This window comes from Strigops habroptila, chromosome 2 (assembly GCF_004027225.2).
Source record: "Strigops habroptila isolate Jane chromosome 2, bStrHab1.2.pri, whole genome shotgun sequence".
NCBI classification, from domain to species: domain Eukaryota; kingdom Metazoa; phylum Chordata; class Aves; order Psittaciformes; family Psittacidae; genus Strigops; species Strigops habroptila.
In genome coordinates, this window is record NC_044278.2 from 116,742,228 (window position 1) to 116,768,379 (window position 26,152).

At 42.4% G+C, this 26,152-nt stretch overlaps 3 protein-coding genes across 21 annotated transcripts in view; 1 reads left to right on the forward strand and 2 right to left on the reverse strand.

The window, feature by feature from the left end:
* Nucleotides 1-16,418, reverse strand: part of DLG2 (discs large MAGUK scaffold protein 2) — a 997,741-nt gene extending 981,323 nt beyond the window's left edge. For all 12 annotated transcript variants that reach the window (XM_030474393.1, XM_030474424.1, XM_032919710.1 and 9 more), the window contains exon 1: nucleotides 16,336-16,418. In XM_030474393.1, coding sequence (XP_030330253.1) covers nucleotides 16,336-16,354 — 19 coding nt within the window. In that variant the 5' untranslated portion in view covers nucleotides 16,355-16,418. The remainder of the gene's footprint in view (nucleotides 1-16,335) is intronic.
* On the reverse strand, nucleotides 16,248-18,303 carry LOC115604460 (translation initiation factor IF-2-like). Its single transcript, XM_030477584.1, has one exon. The coding sequence runs from the start codon at nucleotides 18,301-18,303 to the stop codon at nucleotides 17,626-17,628; it is 678 nt and encodes a 225-aa protein (XP_030333444.1). The 3' UTR covers nucleotides 16,248-17,625.
* Nucleotides 17,593-25,938, forward strand: TMEM126A (transmembrane protein 126A). 8 transcript variants are annotated; one of them, XM_030474677.1, is made up of 6 exons: nucleotides 17,593-17,797; nucleotides 18,700-18,871; nucleotides 20,475-20,599; nucleotides 23,997-24,190; nucleotides 24,980-25,094; nucleotides 25,676-25,938. In XM_030474677.1, exons 3-6 carry the CDS (start codon nucleotides 20,484-20,486, stop codon nucleotides 25,878-25,880), a joined length of 630 nt encoding a protein of 209 aa, XP_030330537.1. In that variant the 5' UTR covers nucleotides 17,593-17,797; nucleotides 18,700-18,871; nucleotides 20,475-20,483; the 3' UTR covers nucleotides 25,881-25,938. The 8 variants fall into 8 exon arrangements, with proteins under 8 accessions (XP_030330537.1, XP_030330564.1, XP_030330572.1 ...); XM_030474704.1 differs by having other exon boundaries at nucleotides 17,681-17,797; nucleotides 18,700-18,861; XM_030474712.2 differs by lacking the exon at nucleotides 17,593-17,797 and adding an exon at nucleotides 17,982-18,256 and having other exon boundaries at nucleotides 18,700-18,861.
* The last annotated feature ends 214 nt before the right edge of the window (nucleotides 25,939-26,152 follow it).

A 26,152-nucleotide genomic window follows, 5' to 3' on the forward strand; every position in this document is an offset into this window, starting at 1 on the left:
GCTCTGCTTTTCCTGCTGCCATTATCTTTGTGCAGTCATCTGCCAAGAGCATGAGTGACATATAAAATGGTATGAAATCCAACCATCACCATCTTCCATATAAAAAAATCGAGGAAAATGGAGAATCAGACTTCACCTTCCCTTCTCCGCATCCTAGCTAGCTCACAGAAATGTCCACTCACATATATATGTGACACTGAGATATCTGCACACACTTTTGCAATTATATTGACACCAAGTTTGCAATAAGATTATCAAACAGTAAAAAAAAATACTAATTAATAATTATAGTGAAACAAGGGCCTCAGTCTAAATCTCTTACAGAAGAGTTCAACGTAAGCTTCATTACCAGGAGGGGTTCAGACTTAGAACGTTTGAGTTAGATTAAACTCAATAAAGTACTGTACAAGTGCTTGGAAAGGCAGTGACCCCCAGACTTTGCCTTTTATCATTCTCTTCTCTAAATAACTGAAAGAAAACTTTTCCATCATATAAAAATTGATTGTCTTTGTTCATTCAAGGATCTTGAACACAATCCCCGTAGTATGGGCCTTGTGGTGTGACAGATAAGTTCACAACCAGCAGAGACTTGTATTCTGTAAGTTGGTAACATTCTCACATTAAAAAGCAGAAATATTTAATCAAAGCAGAAATATTTAATCAATTATTAACATTTAAGAAGATGCAATTTCTTTTCTTTCTCCTCACAGAAATTCTGGCTGGTCACAAGCATCTTATCAGAGAAATGAAAAGCATGAATAAAAAGGTATTTAAACGTACATATATGCTCACACGTATATAAAAATATATGTATATAGCATGTTTATGAAGATTAGGGAGCATTTTATATCAGTGTAAACATTTATACAATGAAGGAGCTCATAGTTCTCTGCTGTAATCCCACCTTAGTGGGTCTCCAACAGGAACCCCTTCTTTCTGAGATCTGTTCCTGGGACAGGGAAGGATTAGGCAACCGCCTTGTTTTCAGCTAAAGTCAGTAGCGCATTTAGGACCCACTTGTGACCTATAGAGGGAGATCAGCTCTTTTAAAGGCCAGGTCACATCACCTGGGCTGGGTTCCCACCACAGGTCACGCAAATCAAAAGTACAGCCTCGGAACAAACTTCTGGGTTCAAGCAGGATATGGTTAGGATATTCCCAACAAATGGTTGGGAACAGAGAACTAACTCTAATGTGAGCTCAGCTTCTTTTGCCTTGAAAACAACAATCACATTGTGCCTTTCACTGACCTTATGACTGTGTCTGACCCACCTGTGACACACGTGCTTTCATCTATATCCTGAGAGTTCTGGCTGCCCTCAGTAGAATAAGTTGTTAATAACTTAAAGCATGGATTTAAACTGAAAAATGGTAGATTTAGGTTGGATATAAGAAAGACATTCTTCCCTGTGAGGGTGCTGAGGCGCTGGCACAGGGTGCCCAGAGAAGCTGTGGCTGCCCCATCCCTGGCAGTGTTCAAGGCCAGGTTGGACACAGGGGCTTAGAGCAACCTGCTGTAGTGGAAGGTGTCCCTGCCTGAGGCAGGAGGTTGGAACTGGATGAGCTTTAAGGTCCCTTCCAACCCAAACTATTCTACGGTTCTATGATATGATTCTGTGGGTTGGAATCAGGAATTCACCTTCCCCCCAGTACAGACAGGCATATGAAATGAATACATTAGTTATATTAAAGAGCAGCAGCAAGGAGTAGTGGAAAACCACTGCAAAGACCTTTTAAGAAGTGGACTATCTGAGAAATCAGGAAAATGGGATTTGAATACCTATTCCACACCAGAGAGACACCCTACCACTCCCTCTTTCTTAGTCACCCAGTGAAGCATACTGACATTAATCATTCCTTCCCTAAAGTGTATGGTTTTATTTTAAAAAACAGCTACAAAAAGTAGCATCCTTTGGGGTTATGAGCAGAGTTGTTCTATTCACTTAAATTATTTTTCAAGTCATCAAGATGAAAAAAGTCTACTACTGGTTGACCCCAAAACAGTCCTAAACTCTACAAACTGAACAACCAGCAACAGAGCACAGTTCTAGTGTTAACTCTAAATCCTGGTTAAATCCCAGATCAAGTAATTATCTTCCTGCCTAATTTTCCTCTCTAGCTTTAATAGGATAAATTAATTTTTACTCCCTTCCTAAGCTCCTGCATGGAGTTGTAGCTTTTCCCATGCCATCACACTCTGTAGCAGTGTATCTAGCTTGCCAAATAACCTTCGATGGGTTGCATGTGTTGGGAGATGCAGTGACCCCCAGGCCGCCTTGCTTTTGCTGAAAGCCACCACTGATGTGCTGGTGTCAGCTGGAAGCATATCTTGACCAAGAGCATTTTAGCATGTCAAGGAGAAGGGCTCTGTAACTGCTGGAGTACCCCTGAAAAGCCCAGGGGCTTATGGAGACTTCAAATCTCCAGTCATTTTGGCACTAGATCAGGCTTTCGAAAAAGCAACTTTCGGCCTTTTGGATGAGCCTTACTGGTTATAAATCACTTGGGACTAGATCTTCATATGGATTTGTACAGTATTTAGCGTGATGGGGCATAATCCTGTTCATGCATCTGCACAACAATCAAACAGAAGCATTAAATAATACAATAATATCGTATGTCTGAAGAATACTAAGTACTCTCTGCAAGATAATAACCATCTTTAACTCCCAGTTATAGCCAAACCAGATGAGAACATCCAGTACTTTGCCTTTTGGGGCTGTTTGACAGCTACAAAGCTTAAATAACATTTGGCTGCAAGAATTGACTGCCTGGACTGCAGCACAATAGTCAAATAAGAACCATATTCCCTGCTGCCCAAATTAAACCAAAGTTTATAAAGCTGAATTCCCACACATTCTTCTCATCAAAAAGAATGGAGGACTGGTGATTTTTATGAAGGACTGGATCATTCTGTGTATGGGATTACAATAACCGAGGGAGTACAGAGTTAATTCTCAGCAGCCAAAACAAGCCCTGTACCTTAGTGACAGGTAATAAATACATAAATACAACCAAAAAAATGTTTGGTCTATGGTACCGCTGTTCTTCAGTGCAGATACCAAAACCAAATTCAAGCAGCACCACAAATCCACTGAATGCACACAATTTAATATCCCAACTTTTGGGCCTCCATGTGGATCCTGTGTAGGTCTTTTGTCTGCTAACAAAAGACCACAGAAAAGACAGTGTCAGCTGTGCCCCATGAGGTCTAATGGACATAGTTTTAGTTTTCCTTCCTGTTTCTTTGCATATTGTGGCACTATTTTTAAATTGATCCTATTGGCTTTGAAAGATGACTTGGGACAAAAACGAGAAGATACACTCCTACAAAACTCACATATATTCTGGACATGCAATACTGTTTTGCTTAAATAAAAACATACTTGCTTAAATAAATCATACTTAAAATATCTTAATAATAAAAAATCATACAAAAATCTTTAAGGACAAAACAGCTTTTATCGCCCCAGAGTATCTTAACCAATAGGTTATCAGTTTACCCAAACTAACAATTGTGTGGATTTTATTGCTTTATCACTCCATAATTTTTTAACCAGTTTATAAACGTTTGTGGCTTCTGTTACTGATCAGGAAATGGGCAATTGCTACAATACAACAAATCAGAGATGTGATTTTTCTTTGGAAAACTTCTTCCACCCTCAAACAATCTAAAGTTTTACAACACAAGAACTTATCTAATTTCTATTCTACAGAATGACTTTCTGCTTAATATAATGTATTGAGCTATATAAGAATCAAAAAAAAGCAAATCCTTTCCTTGGAGGAGTTACTCTAGATGGGATCATTAGAGAATAATCCACGCTCTACAGTTCCCACACTTCATAGACATAGTTATATGTAAGTAGATTTTTAAAGCTCTGAAAGCATACAGTTATATACTATACAGCCAAAAAAAGTCTGCTGGGACAATGCTTATCCATCTGGCGAAACAAATAATAGGATTATATAGAAAACACATTGTCAATACAACGCAAGTTATATTTTTAACAAAAAGTATCTTCAGTATAACTTACAGAGAAAAAGTTTTCCAGGGATACTGTCAACAAGAAATGAAACCATACATACCAGCAGGTACAGAGTAACATGTCTCAAGAGAAATTAAATTCTCAGCAATAAAAAGTTGTTTCCTAAAGCATTGCTCTTAAAATATAAGCTACACATATGAAAGACTAAATGTCATAATTACACATCTTTATAAGCAAGTAAGAAAATTCTGCAATTAATTTATCGTCTACTTTGATAAAATGATGTTAAACCCAATTCTACCTTAGCTACTTCTCAGGGTCTGTATCAGAGATCCGGATGCCACTTGCAATACTAAGAGGTACCTGAAAGTAGGATTCCCTTCCTCTTCTGGTTTATTTCTGGGTGTTTACCTTGCTCTCATTTTTGTAAGCAAACAGAATCACTGGAGCTCCATATAGGCAAGGAGACACAGGAAAAATTAAGCATTGGATTTTTCAGTAAGAGTGCAATAGGTGGACACTCTGCTTTTGATTACAGGAATGTGTTTAGGTGACTGGAAATCTTATGGGAGTTATGTATAGAAAAACTGAGTTATGTGCTTATGTGTTGCAGGTGCGCACCCATAGAACTGCCAGTGAGTAAAGCAAAGCGTGTAAATGCTGCGAAATCAAAAAGTCATTATTTTAAGCACATTTTACACTGGTCTAAACAATGGCACAGCTGCAGCACTACAGAGGAAAAAGCCCTGTGGTGTACTTTGAAATACCTTTACATTAGTTTGATTCTGTAGACCCAACGCTCAACTATTTACATAAGCAAAATATAAACCCCCCCGGGAGTTGTGCTTGCTTGGAGGCAGCAGGACTGGACTTCACTTACATGCCAATTGACTTCATCTAACTATAGTTACTGCAGCATTTAATATTGATGTGTTGATTTAAAAGTCTTAGATATGTCCTGTGCCTTCATATGGCACAAAGGATGACACAGCCATGCCTGCCCATGGCAGTTCACACAACATAACATCTATGGGAACAGCTGTAGGATACAGGAAGCAGTTTTCCTAAATATCTCCCAGATGTTATTCAAGCCGTTTTTTCTTTAGATGAAGTAAACATATTAGATCTGAAGATAATACAGGATTAGCTATGAATTTCAGTACTTAAACTGGAAAAGATTTGACTAACAGAATTAATTGAAACTGTATGAGAAAGATGAAACCGATTCAAAACCAGTCTGCAAGAAGCCCCATTTGCAGAACTCCATCCAACAGGGTATGTTGGATGATGATCGCTCGAAAGAATGAGATGATGGAAGCAACAAATAATTCAGGCAGATGCTGTTTCATACATATTTTCAAGCCCTTAGAGCTCCTTCTGGCCACAATAAAGCCATATAGACTGGACTCTATATAGACACATGTACAATACTGGCCAGGATTAATCACTGGTTTTGCAGACAAACTGCTTGACTTTGAACACCCACAAGCGTCCCAGTACCTAAAGGGACTGACCAGAAAGCTGGAGAGAGACTTTTTACAAGGGCTTGTAGGAATAGGACAAGAGGGAATGGTTTTAAACTGAAAGAGGGAAATTCAGACTAGATGTTAGAAAGAAATTCTAGATGAGCTTTAAGGTCCTTTCCAACCCAAGCCATTCTGTGACTCCATGATTCTATGAAGTTTGCCAATAGCTGTCTTCCTTAGGGATATGATCCCGTCACCGAACTCCTGCTATGAAGCAAGGCAGATTAGAAGATGGAGAGAAATAAAGCAAATACAATTCCAAACTCTGCAAGAACAGGAAACTTCTCTTTTGCACATGCAAGAAATCACAGCCAGCTGGTTACACTGCCCTGCACCAGCACAAGGCAGTATGAGGCAGCCACTGCCTGCCAGGGAACATCAAGCATACAACAGTCTGTTGGTAAGTTTAGGATCATATTTGCATTTCTTTCCTCCCACTGGCATCAGGGTTTGTGAACAAAAAGACTTTAGGGGTGCAAGAGTATGGAAAAATGCTGTCTGAAACAGAAAATATTATTGTTTCATCAGCGAGAGGTGTTTAACAGTAGTTAAGATCTAACCAACGGCGTTGATAAGATGAAAGGGGAGGTTTTATTTACATTTCTTCTTTTTCTTTTTATAATTGTATCTGTTCCCTTTCCTAAGAGAGACTTTGATTATTTTCTGACTTGCAAAGCCTGGCATAGAAAAACATGCCAATACATTTCAGGAGACACTTTCCAGCTTTTGAACAACCAGAAAAGGGAAAATGTAGGGCATCAAAGCTGGAAAAGGCATTGAGAATGGGGGAGGAAAAACACAGCAGCCAAAATAGAAGTGAGAAATGCAATCAGAGCACCAGGAAAGAGAGCAAGGGAGTCTTCTCAGTGAACTTTGCTTACTTCAGAAGAAAAGGACCTCAGAAATTACTTTTACTTCTGGAGAGTTCACATCTTCATTTAGATGACCACTGACAAAAGAATCAAAGGTCTGAGCAAACACTGTTCCCTGTCTCAATTATTGTAAATGTCTTGATTTGATCCTCTGTTCTGGAAAGCTCAAATAATTACAATGAGTAATGGGGGGGATGCAATAGTTTATAAGAGTTTTCCAGGCGACTTGCATAGGGAGTGATCCCGAAGCCAACAGTAACCCATTTACCTTTCTTAATCTTCACACACAACAGCAAACACCAAGGAATACATCCTGTTAATCTGCAACGCTCTGCACACAGAGAGGAGGTGTAAACCAGTTAAATTCTAGAGACACAAGAAACAGTGCACTAAAATGGTTAAGGAAAACTCAAGCTGTAGGCTGCAATGCTTCAGAAGGCTTGAGAACTATTAGACAAATGACAATCATAAAATATTTACATATAAACATTAACATGAGACTCAAAGTAATCTTGCAGATTGCACAGAGGGAACACGAACAGGCAATACACGGCCCTACAAACCAGAAAGCTCTCAGCATCTCAGGCACTTCATAACCACAATAGGACTTTAATGAACTACCAAGAAAAGGCAACATATGGCCTATGCAACCTTCAGGAAACATAAGGCACTACATATGTGACAAATACTATCACCCTGTGATGAGCACTCACAACAAACAAGCAAAAGGGTTAAAAATAACAGCTCCTGAGATCATGTACAACATGTAAACCCATCTTCCGCCCTCCTAGGGAAAACAAGTGGGCAGAAAAAGGGCGGTTTGGTCATTTAAGGGATTACCAGGCAGGTTTTACTTCTGGGGTCTCAGCTTTTGGGATCAGCACACAGAAGAGACTGACATGTGGTCTGTGAAGATTAATCTTGGGCCAGTGGAGAGACTCTTTCAAGGAATGATATTTAAAGTTGCATTCTGAGTTGCCCTCGCTGTAACAAGAAGAACATCCCTAAATTAACCACAGCCTTCTCTGCACAGATTGCTGTCCTGCAAAAACACAAATTTAGGAACAGTTTAGTTGTAAAGTGGTGCTATTCCAGACCTTGATGCTGTCAGCAGACAAGAAATGGAACAGATATCCTGTGAGAAGAACTGCTACGCAAGTACAACAGCATCTTTCATAGAACAAGGTAATATTTTAGGCTCAGGTATATTAAGGGGAAACCAGGGATCCAAACGCCAAGGGAAACCGGATTAGAGGAAGGAGGACGGGCAGCTCTGCACTGAACAGTGTTAAGATGCAGTTGTGTTACTGCAGGTCCTTGTGCTCCAAATAGCTGGTGCAAAAGGCTGCAATCAAAGAGCGGAAGCTGCACAGCAGTCGCTTGTTACAGAATATTGATTTGTGCAGATGATGCAGCAAAGAGGGATAAATGATCTGCAAGTCAGATTGCTCTGAGGGGCGGGAGTTATGCTGTGTCAGCTGAATTCGCTGAGAAACAGGAATTACAGATGCATTGAGCCTGGAGGAGCCCTATTAGGTTTGCAGTTTACCTCCCTGCTGTGCAGAAGGACCCAGACTTCCAGTCATCCATCCCATAGATGCGTGTCTAACTGCACAGTCCTACAAAGTTCAGAAGATCCCTCACCATCTGATTTCAGCGCTTTTTTCTATACATAATTTCTTTTTTGTTATAAATCAGGACAACTTCTTCTTGTCCTCCAGATGTCGACGTGGAAAGCAAACCACCATCATTCCCTTCATAGCCTCTTCTATATTGTGTGACTTGTCATGTTGCTCCCCTAGTCAGTCTCCTTTTTTCCCAGGCTAAACAGTTCCACTCCCCTGCAACTTTTGTCCATGGTTTACATTTCCAAAGCCTCTTATTCTCTTTTCTGGAATTAAATTTATCTTAAAGCACAACCTCTAAACTTTGGCTGAAGACCCAGTAATGCCACAGAACACTGTCTGGTGGGTGAAGCTGGTCAGAAGCAGAAACACAAATGACTAGGAAACAAGGCTAATAAAATAGTGCTGGGGTTCTTTTTTTTCGCTTGTTTGTTAAGAATATGACTTTTTGTCCAATTTACTACAAGGAAAATCAGTTCCTTAAGAAAAAATCCAGTTACCAATGATGATTAGCTGCAATGTAAGTTTGTTGTCCAAGCATCTTCATGCTTGCTTTTACAACATGTAACCATACATCTATTATGTTAAAGAGCTGCCTTTACATATGTTTTAAATACATTCCTTTAAACTTGACTAACCATACTCACCCAAGGAACAGCATAACTATACAAAGATCAGTTAGCGACTGGCTCAGCATAAAATCACAAACTTTTCTGCAGCATTTCTGCTTAGCAGAAAGCATCTGAAAACCAAGCTACATTCCTGCATTAGTGCCCACAGACAGGAATACCTCACCCCTGCAATCCCATAGATATCCTCCTCTACTCATCCCTTCCTGTAAACTACAACTAAACCTTGCAAAAAACACTTAGTATTTAGTGTATAATCTGCTCATTTTGTGTGTCACGCTTTACTATAATAGAGTCCACTTACTTCTTCATTATCAGTGGCTCACTTGGGACCTTGATTCTTCATAGAAACATCGAATGGTTTGGGTTGGAAGAAACCTTAAAGCTCATCTGGTTCCAACCTGTGCCAGTGCCTCACTACCCTCACAGGGAAGAATTTCTTCCTAGTATCTAACCTAAATCTCTCCTCTGGCAGGTTAAAGCCATTCCCCCTTGTCCTGTCCCTACAGGCCCTTGGCCAAAGCCCCTCTCCAGGTTTCCTGTAGCCCCTTTAGGCACTAGAGCTGCTCTAAGCTCTCCCCTTCAGGAGCCTTCTCTTCTCCAGGCTGCCCCAGCCCAGCTCTCTCAGCCTGGCTCCAGAGCAGAGCTGCTCCAGCCCTCCCAGCATCTCTGTGGCCTCCTCTGGACTCTCTCCAACAGCCCCTTCCACATCACTTCTTCTCAGGGACCTTTTCAGAAGGGCTTCAGCAACTGCTGGTATTAGCTGCTCACACCACCAGGGTCATTCCTTTTTACCAGTGAGCTCTTTTTTCCTAGCCATGTTGAAGGTAACGTGAGGCTTGCTTGTAAGTGATCCTGTCTCAAATTCTATGCCCTGTTCTGAGAGACAGACTGCTTGTGTCTCAGAGAAGATTCTGAGGCCCTGAGACTCCTTCCAAACCCAAAGAAACCCTGCAAATACAAGCAGTTTCACCTGAACTTCTCGTTTCTGCCTTTCAAGCATCACAGTGTTAAAATCTAGGTGTACAAATGCTAATATTAAATCAACAATGCTAATATGAAGAATGAAATATGAAGCCACAAACCCCCCAAATGATGTAGCACCAAATGAAAACCTCTTATTTATGCAGTGGAATAAATGTAAAGTAACATCTTAACCGTGTAAAATTATTGAAGAGCCCTGCTTTGAAGAGCTTACAATCTAATTGTATGTAACACACAAAACTAATGGAACTTGATGTAAAGTCTCAAGAGTAAAAACCAGGAGTTATTTACTTAATACAGCTGCTGTGTGATTTATTTTTGTTTTTACTTTAAGAGAACATTCAACATAAAAATTAACACAAATGTGAAAACTGGAATGAGACAGAAAGGTAACAAAAAGATGTCTGTTCAGGAATAAGCAACTTGAAACTCATACAAAGTAAATGTTATATCATATAAAAGAAAACAAAGTGGAATTAAGAAAATTCAGTAACACTAACATCTTTCTAGTGATGAAATAAAAATGGAATGAGATTAATTTGGCTTTCTTTATTATCAAAATAGGCATCATGGTCTTACATTTTCTCACATTCACATTGGAATTTTTCATTTAAGAACCTCTGTATCATACTTGGTGTGAAAAGCACAGCTCAGCAGGCATCCATCTGCAAGGCAATATTACTGTAGAGAACACCTAGGTCTGAAGTGGAAGGCAACTTGAATTATTCCACTACAGCATAATGCAATATGTGCCACACAGGGAAGAGAAGAGCATTTTAAAACCTAAATATTGGTTTCTGTTTGTAAAACTATAAATTATGCAGATTCCCTCTTTCCAGGAAACACTACATGATTTGATTCCCCGACAAATGCGTTTTGAAGGAAACATTGATCTCTTAATCCCAAAGTAAAGACAGACTTAAGGACATTTGCACTAACTTGTCCTGGTGAAGAGAGTTTAATGCCCTCAAAAGCACCTCTGGACCACAGCCATTAAAGAGCAAACTTTTTTTCCACATATTTTGGATGCTGGTTACTACTGTCATCACCCAGCAGGTCAAGGCAGCTTTGCTGGCTATTTCTGGGATGAATATGGCAAGAAAAAACATGATCTTTAGTTTTCTAAAGATATTTTTGGCACCGTTTTAATCTATACTAAATACAAGCAGATACCATGGTAAAACAGACCTTAAATTCTTAGAAGCAGCAAGAACGTGGTATGACCTGACCAAAACAAGCAGCTCTGAGTAATGCAGATTTTGCTCATTTTGCTGACGCCGGGGCTGCAAAATCATCTTTTACAACATTTGGCCACTAGTTACAAATTCAGCTTTTTCTCTGTGGTCACTGTCTGACATCTAACTTGGCCATCTGGAACAAATTCAGAAGGAAAGAAGAGAGAATGTGGAGGAAAAATAAATGCTTATAATGCAAAATACCATTACTTCTACTGAGTGCAATATGCACTTAACAGGAAGGGAGGAGAGGATGCACAGCTGCCTCCTGTGCCTGTATCAACACTATGGTTGCCTTCAGTATTACACTATTTTCCCCCATAAAAATAATGAATAGTGTTAATTTATAGCACTCATAGAACACACAACGTCAGCTCTCATAAATATCTCAGATAAGGAGATGTTTTTTCCACTAAAATTTATAGCAGAGACTGAGACATCATCTCTGGCAAGTGAGTTAGTGTGGTTACTCTATGTCCTGTCTATGGGGAAAGAGATTACAACTGTCAAGAAGGTAATTCAGATCTTAGGTGGGTTAAACTGTCCTTTGGAGGTGGATTTCTCTCTACTGACCAAAGCAGCCCTCCAGGACAACAAGCTGGGCACCCTGCGTAGGTGAGGCAACTCAAATGGGATGGATCTTCATTACTGCTGACAAATACCAGAACGATGGTAGAGCTGGAAAAAGAATATGAGTTTTCACCATTCCTACTTCACTTTGGAGCCTGCATTTATATAACAAAGCCTTGTTCTGTATAATGCCTGCTATAGTCCTTTTGTGTGCAAAATACCTCACTGTTTCTCACAGAGGAAACAATGCCTGGCTGGGAAAAGATTACTGCCATCTTTAAATCAAGGCTTTATGGTGAAAGCTGGCAAAGCTTGGATAGCAATTTTCTGCCACTTGTTTAACTCCTGGAAAACTAAAATTGCTCTTCCCACAGTCTGTAAAGATAACCTACGGCACTGAACTGCTCCCATTCAATGCACTGGAAAAATGAGAGGTAGTTGAACAGAACTTGGAGCAAAAGATGCTGTCTTTTAGTCATGTACTTACTTGAGAATACTTATTCAGCTATTGAAAAGCCAAAAAGCCTGTAATACCAATGACTTGTTAGAAGTAAAAGGGAAACAAAAATCTCCAACACGTGCTGGATCCTGGATCTCCTGCTCTAAGGAGCCTACAACTAGATTCACTGAGATTTTTGAGCACAAAAAGTTATGACCCTATATTTAAATTTTGTTATCTAAAAAGAAGTTGCCAGTTTTAAAGAGATTTAGGGCACTAGAACTCCAATGCATTAAAGGAGCTAGCTTTATCCAGTGAACTTTGCTTTAGAACTTCCTGCTGAGTTTCTTTTTAGACCCCCTCCTTTCAATGGACCAGCCACATAAAGTTAGCATAACCACTACAAAATCTAGCATTTCACAAAGCCTGTCAGTCAGATTCTTCTAATTGGCACTGAAGTAGTGCACAAGGGATCAGATTGAGGCTTTTGAATTCTTGACACTGATGTGCTTAATAAAACATGTTCTTGAAAGCATTTATACAAGAAATCTGGAAAGAGACTTTCTACAAGGGCATGTAAGGACAGGACAAGGGGGAATGGCTTTAACTGACAGAGGGGAGATCTAGATTAGATACTAGATACTAGGAAGAAGTTCTTTACTACGAGGGTGGTGAAGCGCTGGCACAGGGTGCCCAGAGAAGCTGTGGCTGCCCCATCCTTGGCAGTGTTCAAGGCCAGGTTGGACACAGGGGCTTGGAGCAACCTGCTCTAGTGGAAGGTGTCTCTGCCCGTGGCAGGGGGTTGGAGCTGGTTGAGCTTTAAGGTCTCTTCCAACTCAAATCAGTCTGTGATTCTATGATAAGAGATACAGCAAAAACCATTATTCCAGGGCAAATAAAACCAGCATGCCTCTATAAACTGGCTGCATCTGGGTAAAGATACAATTCCTCTCACTCTTAGAGATGGAAAACAGGATGAGGGCAGTATAAATCCCAACATACGAGTAGCTCTGACTGCCTAGACATAGCCAGATGTGTAGGGACAATGACAGGGTTAGTCTAGAAGCAATGTGCAACCAGTTGGGGTTCCTGCCATCTCCGTGTGAATCACAAGCAGGGCTCCAAAACTGGAATCTGGTCTCAATCACAGAGGAGGATGCATTTAATTAGTTCTTTCCATCACTGTGAAAGACATGAATGAATTACAGTAACATTTTATGCTCTTAACTATTCTGCAGATGAATCCAAAAGATATGCAATTACAGATCTAAATATAGTCCCTAAGAGTTAACAGAAATCAACTCAGCTAAGTAACTCAGGGAAGGAGGGAGAGAAAACATCTAAAAGCACACAAAAACCTGACTTCACTTAGTAACTTCTTTGTGGCAATACTGTTTTACTTTGAAGCAAAGCTTTCCTCAAGAAGTTCCATAAATTCGTTATGAAGAGCTGTAGTCATACATATCCTGGTTCGTTTGTGAAAGTAAGAATTAAGTGAAAGGAATGAATTTATTTACTTCTCAGTTCTTCTACTTCTTAATAATGATTTTATCTACTTGTTCATCCCTTATCATCTCCCAATGGCACTGTCCAACAAGTAATTTCGTAACTAAAATCAAATGGCTAGTTTGATTTAGGATTTTAAGTGTACTTAAGTGAAAGATGGGCAACCAAAAGCCAAAGAGAACAGGCATTCATCTAATCACGCAGCAACTGTGCAATAATCCATACACTTGTCTCACCCTTTATCTAAAGGGAGCACATTCAGTGCCTGAAGGCTACTCCAGTCTCTCTTTCCAGCCTTGCCTCTTGGGGGGCTGTTTTGCTGGGAAGGTGGAGGATTATTTCCCTCCAGAATAAAGTGAGAAAACAAAATCCTTTCACTCTAGCACATCAGGCAAGGGCAGTCACACACTGACACAACCATGAGCAGAACCAGGAGCAAGCCTTTTTTTTCCACAGGCATAAGAAATCAATACTTCTTCTAAGTTACATGGGTTTTAGTTAAGTATGTTTTCCTGACTAAACAGGTCTTGGCTTTTAAAAGCAAGATGGTATCGTTTTGAGCAGTAAGGTAGAGCATAAATCAGGTCCAAAGCTATGTGAAATGTGAAGACCAGTACTGGATGTGAGAGCTCTTTCAAAGGCAAATTCTCCAAATGCATTCACTGTTCTTTAGAAAGACTCAGAACTTGCCAATGCCAAAGAAAGAAGTAACAACTTCCAGTGATAAATATCAGGGTATTTTAAAACTTGCATTTATTTTACAGGTTTCTCTGTCTCAATCCTGATTTTAGGAGAATATTTTGATCAAATCCAAAATATCAACAGAAAAAGAAGTGCTGAAAGGGAAAGGGATAATCCTGTCCCTGATGCTGCTATTGAAATACATACTTCTGCACAGCCTAGAAGAGAGCATCTCACTGGGATTTCTACAGATGGCATGGGTGGGAAAGACAACAGGAATGAACTCCCAAATACATAAGACCAGAAAGGGAAAAGAAATCAACAGCAATGTGAAACTAGTTCAGACACAAAGTGCTGTTAAAAGCATAAAGCAAATAAATGGGGGGAAAAAGGGAGGGAGAAAAATCTCCTTAATCTCCCTAATATTCAAAGGAGTAACAGGGATTACTTGTAACAATAGCAGGTTTTTTAAATGGTAGCATGTTTCAAGTTGCCAGAATGCTTTTAATTACATTTAGAAAGTTCAAGTCTATTGCATGAACTAGACAAACTCATTCATTCATTATAAAGTTGCTGATTCACTAACATTTTAATCCTGCGATTTGCATGTTTAAATACATTTTTAACAATAGCTTTTTAATACTCAAATGCTTCCACACTGGCAACCTCAGTACATTGGCTGATGTGGCACTTTAAAGTATTTCAATGCGGATATTTGGGTCTCTTGAGTTCAGGTTTTAAAACTGTCCAAATACATCTCTTTATAAAACAGCAGAAGAAATTAAAGCCTTGATGTACATGAAGACTGACCCAGACTGTCTCAAAACAAACAGGATTTTTAAAGCCACAAGGGACCAGTTGTGATTCCCAATCTAACTTCCTGCACAAAACAGCCCAGAAGATTTCACCCTAAAAATCCTGCAGCAAGTATTTTGAAGCTGCATTACAGCTGAACATCCGGCACAGAAACATCCTTAGTGTAAATCACCCAACTCAGGGATAAGACTTAAAAGCTGGAAAGACAGTCTTAATCTTCCTTCTGTGAACAGGCAGAGCGCACAAGCTTCACCAGCACATCAGGGTGACACATTTACAGCACAGCAGGATGAATGATTAAGGGATGGTGCTGCTCCATACACGTTCCTATCTTTACTACACATAATTGTAATTACAGGAATGACAGAACGAGTCGTTAAAACATTTCAGTTTTGAATATTCGTTTCTACACTGTCATCTGTTAAAATACAGTCACTAAATCCCTTTTTGTTGTTGTTGTCTGTATGAAAATTCTACCAATCTGCATGGTTTTAGCATTATTTACTGGTAAATGTTAACTCATATTTAATAATGAAGGGTTATTCCTACAAGGAAAAGAATCTATAGTCGCAGCGACTATATCCCCATTTCTGTTGTGTAACATTCACTTTTTGCTCCTTCCCCCATGTTTTGGTATCATCAGATCCAGGGATACATCAGATCCAGGGACATCTGGATAGATGAGCCAAACAGAAAAGGTTCACATGCCATTTATTTTATGAGCACATTCTGAAATGTTAAATCAATGCTATATTTGCAAGGAACCAGAAATAACCTCAGGTCTATAAGTGCTTTCAGAGTAAGAATTTGCCCTCATATATTCCCCAATTCTTGCCTGAACACTGGAAACCACATTTTCCAAAGCTGCTCCTATACTTGCTGTAACCACAAACTTTAGAAGAGAAGGGGCAAAATGTAAGGCTGATCTTTATTCCTAAATGCTGCCATACTATTAAAGCATGGAAAACAAAGTTAGTTCAAATCACATTTTAAAACCCACATTCAAATCTCCCTCAAAACACATCTCTCATAACTTTTATTCCAAATTAGCTTTGAAACTTTGTTCTTTATTTATGCTGCCTCTCATGGCTGATGTTTACCCACCAAACATGTAAAGAATAGACAACAGACTGAACCTATGATACTGAAAATCGTTAGCGTTCATAAAAGAGGCTTCTCACAAAATTAACTGCCCAGCTTTCCTCCTGGGGTCTGTTCAACACCTCTGATGGCTGATCTTCACCAAATCACTATTTGAGGCCAAATTTGACACCACGAGTCTTAAAACACGGCATAAAAACACTTTGTGAAATTAGTATTGTAAGTGAACAGAGTTTTCTCCCATTTTCAGCGCAAAAGAAAAACCATTTCAATCCCCCATTAAAACACTTTTAATTAATTAATAGACATCAACAATTAACAAAATGAAGAGGCAATATGAGATATGAAGCTTCATAGCCCACCTTTCTTCTTGACTGGCATTCTTCTTCCTACTTCTGAATCTGGTTGCAAGCACTTTATTACAGGTATTACCGACGCACTACTGGAACCCTCTGCGAGGTCAGGAGCTGGCTATCTATTGCAAACCACTTGTGCAGTTCAGTTAGGGAATGCAGCTTCAATCTTCATTTCTATCCCAGACTTGCTGTTTTCTGGAATTGGACTTCCAACGCTTCCCAGAAACGAGGGGAAAAAAAAAGGGGGGGGGGGGGGGGAGGGAAGAAGCTTTTTGATTTTTTTTAAGAGATGTTTTCAATTTCTTTAAAATATATTTGAATCTATAAAAATACAAGAGAAAAGGTTCCTTGGCAATACAAAACCTTATCAGAACTCCTCTTCTGGCAGCAAAGTTTGAAAATTAAAAGGTTTTCTGTAATACAATTAAGGCACAGTCCATCTCTAGGCAGCTGTCTTAATCCTCCACCTGTACATGCTCAAAAACATTATTTGCAGGACAAAAAAGCCCAAAGAATCCAAATAAGAAGGAAGACAAAAACAATCCGAAGTGACTCTTTTAACTTCTTTCACTTCTTGAATGAATTTTGCTAGCTATGTATTAGGTGACTACAGAGCAGACTGTAAAGGTCCCTTTTTCCTCACCAAACAGCCTTCAAACATCACCCTCTTACCCAACAGAAGTCACTGGGCAGTCACTTTCATTTTTATTATCTGCAAGCCACCCAGCCTTACGGTCTTTAATGTCCCTCTGATCCTCCCATGTATTAAAAGAGAGGATTGAAAAAACGAGGAAAGCAATCCCTTGACCTGGAATTAGTAAAGTGACAGTGCTGCTCACTGGGCACTTCGGCAAAGCAGATTGCTTTCTACCGGAGTCAGTTACTTCATGCCATTTCTTCCCTTGCACAGCAGCCACCTCGTGAAGAGAGGAAGAAGGAGAGTTAGGAGAAAAGCTTCACAAAAAGGTTCATTTTCAGAGATAATGATGTGTTAAGGAAATAAAAAGTGAGCCATGAGAGCAGTCCAGAGTTTCCCACTCAGAAGCGCAGCTGGTTGGCTTCAATACGAGCCTCTTTCTCTCTCTCCCCCTTTTTCTGGAAGGAAACAAAAAGAGAAACACAAACGGGATAGATTTTCCTCATCTAGCTCGTTAAGCATGAAAAAGGTGGACAAGCTCCAAACGCTTCCCGTCCCCGCCTGAGGAGCTGCGATGCACATGACAGGGCTTTGCTTTGCATCGTCTTCTTTAGGAGCTGGGAACTGTGTTTGTGAAGGGGGCGGCTCTGTTTTGCTCTTTAACGTTCACAATCGGGATCTGTTCCCTCCAAGCGGGGACTCTCCCTCCCCCCTCGCTTTCTCCCAGTCCGAAAGGGGACTGTCTGAAGCGGGACAAGGCTGGCTCGGTCGCTGGGGTGCGGATGAACTGGAAGAGCCCGGCCAGGTTGAAGGCAATGGACAATCGCACAGGCAGGAGCTGAGAGGATGAGGGAGGGGATGGCGGTGGGGCGAAGCGAGACGCAAGCGGGGAGAGAGGGGTTTAAATGGGGACGGGGAGCACAAAGGAGCTGAACAGGGGAGAGGGGGGCAAGCGGGAGAGGGGAAGGGGCCGCAGGCAGCGCGGTGCCGGGGCCCGGGTGAGGGCAGGGGGTCAGCGGGTTACCCCGAGGACTCGGCCTCCCCCCATCGAAGGCTCCTCGCTCCGGTACGGGGTGTCCCCGCGTCCCGGCCGCCGCTGCAGGGTCCCCGCTCAGCCGCGGCCCCATGGAGGAGCCGCCCCCATCCGCCGCCCCTAGCAACGAGCACCAGGCCGGGCCTCGTCCCCTCCGCCAGCCAGCCGGCTGGCGGCCAATTGGAAGCCGCCATGCTGGGCCGGCAGGGAAGACCCAATCAAAGGTGTCCTCTGAAGTGCTGGGGTCATGTGAGCGGGTAAGATGGCGGCGCCCATGAAGAGGGTGTGAGGTGGGAGGAGACATGTTGTAGGCGGTGGGGCCTTCCCGGCGAGACCGGCTCGGTAGGAGCGGGAGCGGGAAAGGAAGGGGAGGAGAGGGGACGGGACGGGAAGGGAAGGGAAGAGCGGCCGGTGGGGCTGTGTCGGGCGAGGACAACTCAAGGTCGTGGAGGTCGGAGCCTGGCCGCGGCGGGAAGGCCGTGAGAAGAAACGCGGTGAGGGAGTGGCGCTGAGGGGGTTAACGGCCGTTTGTAACGGTCGCCAACGGCTGCTAACGGCTCTCGGTGGGGTTTAAAGCCTGGGGGGTGAGCCGCGGCCTCCCGGTGTTTGGGGACCTCCAGGGGTGTGAAGGGGACAGGGAGGGTTATAGGTACGTTGTGGGTAGTTACGCTCCCGGGCAATGTCGGTGGTTTACCTAAAGGGCAGGTTTGGAGACCCTCCACCAAGACAGTGCGGAAAGGAGAAGCCTGAAGACGGGATATTTCCCCTGCTCCAGCATCCCGCCAAGCCCAAATTGAAGCAAGCACCATCCTACAGATCGGCCTCAAAGGACACAGCCTTCAAATCATAAAGGAAACTTAAGGTCTGGTAAAGTAAGTGTGGGAAACTTCTATTTGGGGAAAAAAGCATTTAGAGAAAGTGTTTGAATCACTAAATATTAAGTTTAAGCTAAAGCTGTTGTGGTGGGTTCACTTTAGCTGGCTGCCAGGTGCCCGCCAAGCTGCTTTCCTGCTTCCCTCTCGATCAATAGGACATAGGGAGAAGATAAGGTTTAAAAGCTCATGGGTCCAGATAAGGACAGGGAGATTACTCAGCAGTTACCATCACAGACAAAACAGACTCAACTCAGGGAAATTAATTTCTTACCAATCAAATCAGAGTGGGGTAATGAGAAGAAAAAACAGATCTTAAAACACCTTCCCCCGCACTCTTCCCTTCTTCCCAGGCTTAACTTTACTCCCAAATTCACTACCTCCTCCTCCCGAGTAGTGCAGGGGGACAGGGAATGGGTGTTGTGGTCAGTTCATCACACACTGTCTCTGCTGCTCCTTCCTCCTCACACTCTTTCCCTGCTCCATCGAGGGGTCCCTCCCACTGGAGACAGTCCTCCATGAACTTCTCCAATGTGAATCCTTCCTGCAGGCTGCTGGTGGAGATCTGCTCCACCATGGACCTCCATGGGCTGCAGGGGCACAGCCTGCCTCACCATGGGCTGCACCATGGGCTGCAGGGGAATCTCTGCTCTGGCGCCTGGAGCACCTCCTGCCTCCTTCTGCACTGACCTTGGTGTCTGCAGAGGTGTTGCTCTCACATATTCTCACCCCTCTCTCAGGCTGTTCTGCAGCAGATTTTTTCCCTTCTTAACTATGTTCTCCCAGAGGCGCTACCACTGTTGCTGATGGCCTCAGCCTTGTCCAGCAGTGGGTCCATCTTGGATCCAGCTGCATTGGCTCTGTTGGACATGGAGAAAGCTTTCAGCAGCTTCTCACAGAAGCCACCCTATAGACCTTTCACTACCAAAACCTCACCACACAAACCCAACACAACTACATGGTTTCTGACTTGATATATGTCTCTGGCTAAATGAGAGAAAAAAAAAAAAGCCTTATTTGTGGAATATAAAATCAGAAGATAGCGTCATGATTTCTTTAAATCTTTACAGAGTATGGATTTTTATTCTTTGTTCTTATGGTTCTATTTGACAGTTAAGTCAATTTAAACCTGGAGTACTGCCAAAGCCATTGTCCAGTTAGTGTCCTCCCTTGTGCTGCAGGCATTAGGGATTGTTGTGTTAAAAGGTGATCCAGCTGGGAAAAACAAGTACACTGCCTGTTGTTCCTCTGGGCAATTTTCATCTCTGTGTTTCCCCATCCAAGCTGCTGTCTGGGCCCAGGGCTGGAGATGCCCAGGCAGGAGTATCTGGAGGGTGAGATAGCAAGCATCATAGCAAGCACTTAAGTTGGCTTGGAGTAAGTGTCAAAGCACAGCTGCAACATCACTGAAGCAAGCGGTTTATTGGGGTTCCTGTAGTCATAAGCATCAGAGAATTATATGGGTGGATTGTGCCCTTCGTGTCCAGAAACTGCCATGAAAAATAGGAAATGCATTTTTGTGGCAAAAGAGTCTAAATTGTTTATTGGATACATACTGGGGCTGTGTAACTTGGATTCCATTTGTTTGTTCTTTATGATCCAGGACTTCAAGATGACAGGAAGAGAGTTTCTTGAACTAGATACTCCACAGCATAGAATATATTTGGAAAGATTTCAGCGGATGGAACTCATACAAAAGATATTCAATGAGCTTCCTAAAGCAGATCAGTAAGTGCTGGTAAAATAAATCAAACATTTCAAGTAGTTTGGAGGCTTTTCTTTTCCCTTACTCTTGAATTGCAAATCTGCCTTGCAGTTACAAAAATATTTGATGGTGAAGATGCTTGTTACTATCCAGAACAGCAAAGTTGGTTTTATATACAGTTAGTTCAGTGTTACCCCTGCTGCTGCTGCTGCTCAGCTGGTTTCTGGCACGTGCCCCTCACTGCTTAAGGATCTGGGATGGCTGATTCTGAACTGGCTCTGAGCATTCACACAGTGCTGTGCTCAAGCTAATACATTTTCTAGGAAGCTGAAACGTTGGAGAGCATAAGGCAGGTCCTCTTGTGATTCTGCAGGAGTCATCTTGGCTCCAGCAGGGCTGGCCGAGGGCCAGAGCTGAGGGAGCATCAACCTGCCAGTGTGTGCATTTCATTCTGTGCTGCTCCCTGTTTCAGGAAGGTGAGACCGAGGTGTCCAGGTGGTTGTGGTGGGTGGGTCAGCTGGAGTCGTGTGGGCTCACCAGCAGGGCTCTGTGCAGCACAGAACTCACTGACTGCCCTCAGGGCTTCACAAACCACTGCTCTGTGTTCTGTGGTTTCACTGCAGAACCTTGCTGGAGCTGAGCTGGTTCCATAAGGAGCCGTTTGCACGTGTGTATCATCTTGGATGAATTCTGTATCAATAAGAGTAATCAGAAGCTTCTTTTATTTATTTTATTTTAATAGGACTAAATTGGTGGCTAAGCAGTGTGCTGGTAGTAACACAGGGCCTGCCCACAAAGGTGAGAGAGCAAACTGCCAAGGCTTTATCCCTCCTGTTACAGTCAGTGGTGCAGCTTTGTGTAGGTTCTGCTGCCCTCGCATTCACCTTACAGCTCTTCTCCTTCCCCAGCAGAGCTGGGGAGCCAAGGGAGAGGCAAGCACCGCAGTGGGGATGTGGTAACATCTCGATAGAACCTGTGGTATCATGGAATCCCAGGTTGGAAGGGACCTCAAGGATCATCTGCTCCAACCTTTTGGCAAACCATGACCCAGACTAGATGTCCCAGCATCCTGTCCAGCTGTATCTTAAAAGTGTCGAATGTTGGGAATCCACCACTTCCCTGGAGAGATTCCAGAGGCTGATTGTTCTCATAGAGGAAAATTTTCCTCTTGCGTCCAGTTGGAATCTCCCTGGCAGTAACTTGTGCCCATCACCCCTCACCCTTTCACAGACTGGTTCGGGTTGGAAGGGACCTTAAAGCTCATCCAGTTCCAACCCCCTGCCACGGGCAGGGACACCTTCCACTAGAGCAGGTTGCTCCAAGCCCCATCCAACCTGGCCATGAGACTCCTTGTCAAAAGGGAGTCTCCATTTTCTTTGTAGCCTGGGCCTTGGAATGAAACAGCTGCCAGGGGCATGTGCCTTTACTTGAACTGCCCTGGTGGGACTTAAAAGTTTGTGTATCCAGAGGGGAGGTTGCTAATGGCTTGAAGGGAAGAGGGAGCGTGCTGCAGTTGGACTGAGAGAGTGACTGCCTGCCAAAGCTCTTGGGTTTAGCACCATGGAGCTAGTATTGCAAACAAACCTCAGCCCTTCCGTCCTCCCTTTCTTTCCTTTGGTGCAGTGTAGCAGATTCTGCTGGTCCTGAGTACATTAACTTGCTCTATTTTGGCTTCTTAAGCACGCTGCTAAATTTTAATCTCACTCCTCCATGTTTACGTCGATGCACGGATGCATTTCACAGCCTGGGCTTGTAAATGTACCAGCAGAATGCAATGGCTGGTCTGCAAAAACCATACCCTGGGGCCATTCTGTGACTGACACCCAGGATTGGGAGACCTGTGATTTGAAAAGCAGATTTCTTCTTAAAACACAAAAACACAAAGAAGGAAACACAGCTCCTAAATAAGAGCCAGAGCGATACCTGACCAGTAAAGTTCTTGTGCTGTATCACATCAGAATTGAATCATTAGTTGCTCGTTTTCATGTTTGAATGAAAGTATTTTCCTATTAAAAATGAGACTAGTTGGTGTCATTGATGTCAGATGTTACTAATCTTTTAGGTTTTACACGATTAGCGCCTACATTCTGAAGTCTTCTTTCTGTGATTAGAGCTCTGTGGTCTACGGTCATTGCTAAATATTATTCTATACATTAAAATGTAGAAGAATTTCAAGTGAGTGGCTTTTTAATAATCATGGATTTTAATTGCAAAATGGTTTAGAGATTGTGACGTTTGATAATTTGGCAAATTAATATGATATTTGGCCTCACATGAATTGTATGACTGGGTAAGCATTTTGGTTTTTTGGGGGGTTTAGTGCTAAATCCAACTTACGAAACATCTTTAAAACACACGTTAACATAATAAGGGCACAACCTTCCAATTCATTGCTTTGCCTGGCAATGCTTCTCATTCCAGGAATTTTAGACTTGTGCAAACCCAAAGCAAGGAGTTGTTTCCACTAATAACTGACTGTGCCAGGTATAATCTAAAGATAACACAGGGCTTCCTTCTGCAAGTCAAATGAAATCAATCACAAACTGCTCATCAGGCTTGTGAAACTGGCACGTGTTCCCATTCCCTCGCTCCTGCTGTGATGGAATGTACTCAAATGGGAACTGTTTGTCAAGACGTTAAATGCTGACTGTGTCTGAGCAGACTTTGTCCTATTCTGCCTTTACCTTATTAGAGATAGCAACAGGAGTGGCTGCTTTAAACTGTATGTTAAAAATATGGTAGGTAACAGAACCTGCTCCCTCTGTTATTGAGGGAAAAGAGAAGCTCTAGGTCTGTAAACCAGTATGTTGGACTTCCATAGCCTTTAACTAGTGTAACCTCCTGGCAAGGTAAGACCTTCAATTCAGGTGTTCCATGCATGTGAGGGAGGCTTGCAGCCCATCAGCCTGCAAGATCACTATCAGGGATCCACCAGGAGCTGCTGAGATCATTACTGCAAGATCTCAGTGGCCACAGTTGTCCACTGATCTGTTCTGTAAGCTCTTCTCTTCAAACTAAATCTCTACTTGTGTGTAAGCAGGCTGCAAAGAAGGCTTATAAAAAATATATCTATTTTCTTAATTGCTTTTCAGAACACATTCTCCTTATGTTTCAGTGCTGATGGAACATGCTGATCGGGAGAGCAAATTTCATGAAGTTTCCATTAGCCATAAGAAAACCCGTAGAAAAGGCTTCTCAGCCTTCCTGCCACTTCATTCTCGAGGTGTGTGGAAACTCAGGCATGTAGTGAAGGACGCTCTCCTGGTTGCTTTTGAAAGTAGCTACTCTGCATTTTGCACCAGTGAGAGGTTTACATCTCTTACCTCATGTCGTAGGATACTCAGAGGTGAATGGTAGCACCGAGTAAACCGAACTTCTTTACTATTCTTAATTGCTGAAGCAACTTTCCTTCTTTCACAGGAACCTTTGTAATCATGGATCATACTTCCTTGCAGCAAACGCAAGCTTATGTGGCTTGGCAGGAAATAACTTCTTCAGGAACATCCTACATATCCGAAAAGCTGCCATTTTATCTGCTGTGCCAATGGCCGTGCTTCCATTTGTTTCAACAGTAGCAGTTTATGAAGTTTTTGTGCGCGAGCCTTTATTTTCAGGTAAAAACCTCCTTATTATTTCTTGTTTTCAAAAGGGCTTTGCTTTCTGTATGCAGTGTAACACCACAGGAGCTTTTCCTCTCTGCAGAACAGTGGTCTTGAACTGCTGTGGTCCTGAAATGCCTCTGTTTGTAAAGCAGGGTTTGAAAAACAGGTTATCTAATGCATTGGGCAGCAGTGAGCTCTTCAAGTTGAGTGGGAAAGGAGACAGATATGGTTGTTTATGTATGTTTATTAAATTCTGTTACACATCACTTATTTTTAGCATTTTTCACTCACAAGTGGTATAAAAGGGACTGTAACAAAGCAGTTCAGTTTCCCCCATCTGTCTGATTTCATTTGAAGGTCAGCTTTAGAGTGGTAAATTCTTCATGGGTTGGAATGAAAGTGATTTTGTTACAAAAGGAAGAGTCCTCCTTTCAAAATGTCTTGTGTACCTGTACAGCTTGGCTGCTCCTGTCCATAGTGCCCGTTTCCATAGTGTTGCATGCAGCATAGAAATTGATGTAGATTCAGGTTGGATATAAGGAGGAAGTTCTTCCCTGTGAGGGTGCTGAGGCGCTGGCACAGGGTGCCCAGAGAAGCTGTGGCTGCCCCATCCCTGGCAGTGTTCAAGGCCAGGTTGGACACAGGGGCTTGGAGCAACCTGCTCTAGTGGAAGGTGTCCCTGCCCGTGGCAGGGAGGTTGGAACTGGATGAGCTTTAAGGTCCCTTCAGCCTAAACCTTTCTGTGATCCTGTGTGGTGGAGCCATGTGGATACTGACAGTGAAATACTGTTTGTCATGCAGGTGACCTGAACTGCGAGGTCTGTGCTGTGGTCAGAGGAGGACTGGTCGGGGCTGTTGTGGGTGGTTTCTACCCTGTTTTGCTGGCTATCCCCTTGAACGGAAGCCTCGCAGCCAGGTACGTCATTAACCTGCAATGAGTGAAATGTGTTTGTTGGTCATATCTTTGGTTCTCAGTTTAAAATCTGTGGATGTTTAGTCTGTGCACACTTATCTTCTTGTAGGCTTTTAGTACACGGGACGGGATTTACATTAAGGTCATCTAATTACAAGGCAGAGTTCATTAAGAGCTCACCAAGCCTCCCAAGTGAAACAAGATCTGCAGACTGATCTGCTAAACACTCATGTTTAGCTGGAACCTTACAAGTGACCCATGATGTGTTTGGGAAACTGTGGCTCCCATCCTGCTGAGCTTTTCTGGATGGCCATGAGGCTTCACAGGTCCTGGGTAAAGCCCAGCTCCCTGCTGCAGGAGTAACTCCAGACTGGGTCAGAGCAGAGCAAGGTGATGGTGAGATGCCAGTTTGTAGTCAGGGTGTTTTATAGCCTTTATCCAGAGAGCTCAGTACCATCAGGTGAATTTAACTTAGGAATTAGTGTCTACCTCTAGATTTTTTTAATGACTTTAATGTTAAATCTTGACACTTTGGATGGAAAAAAGATGAAAATGGAGTTTCTCCCCCTGTTTTTGCTGTTTAGGTATTCTTCATCGCCCTTGCCAGGGAAAGAAAATCTATTACGCTTCTGGCTCGGCATTGCTCAGCCTGTCTTCAGAAAGATGAGCTTGGGTGTACTTGTACAGGTTCTAACTGGATTGTTTCTTGCCACTAAACAACATGGAATATACATCAAAGTACTGCAGCAGATGAGTTCTAACAGGGATCCTGAAGAGTTACAAGGATGAAGTTAAGCAGCTTTTCAGTTGCCTTGGATAAGTAATCATAATAAAGAAAGAAAGAAGTTGTTGCTTCCTGTCTTTTTTAATAGAAAACCAAAGGTAAGGCTCTGCCCTGGCATTCTTCTTGGTTGGGAACTTAAATGCAAGTTAAGTTTTTCATTATGTCCAGCTTGGATTGTACACCTGAGTAACAGCTTTATAAGGGCAGGTGGTTTTCTTTGGAAATGAGGAAAAAGGTATTTATATTACCTGCCTCATGTTGGCTCTAAGGTGGTGCT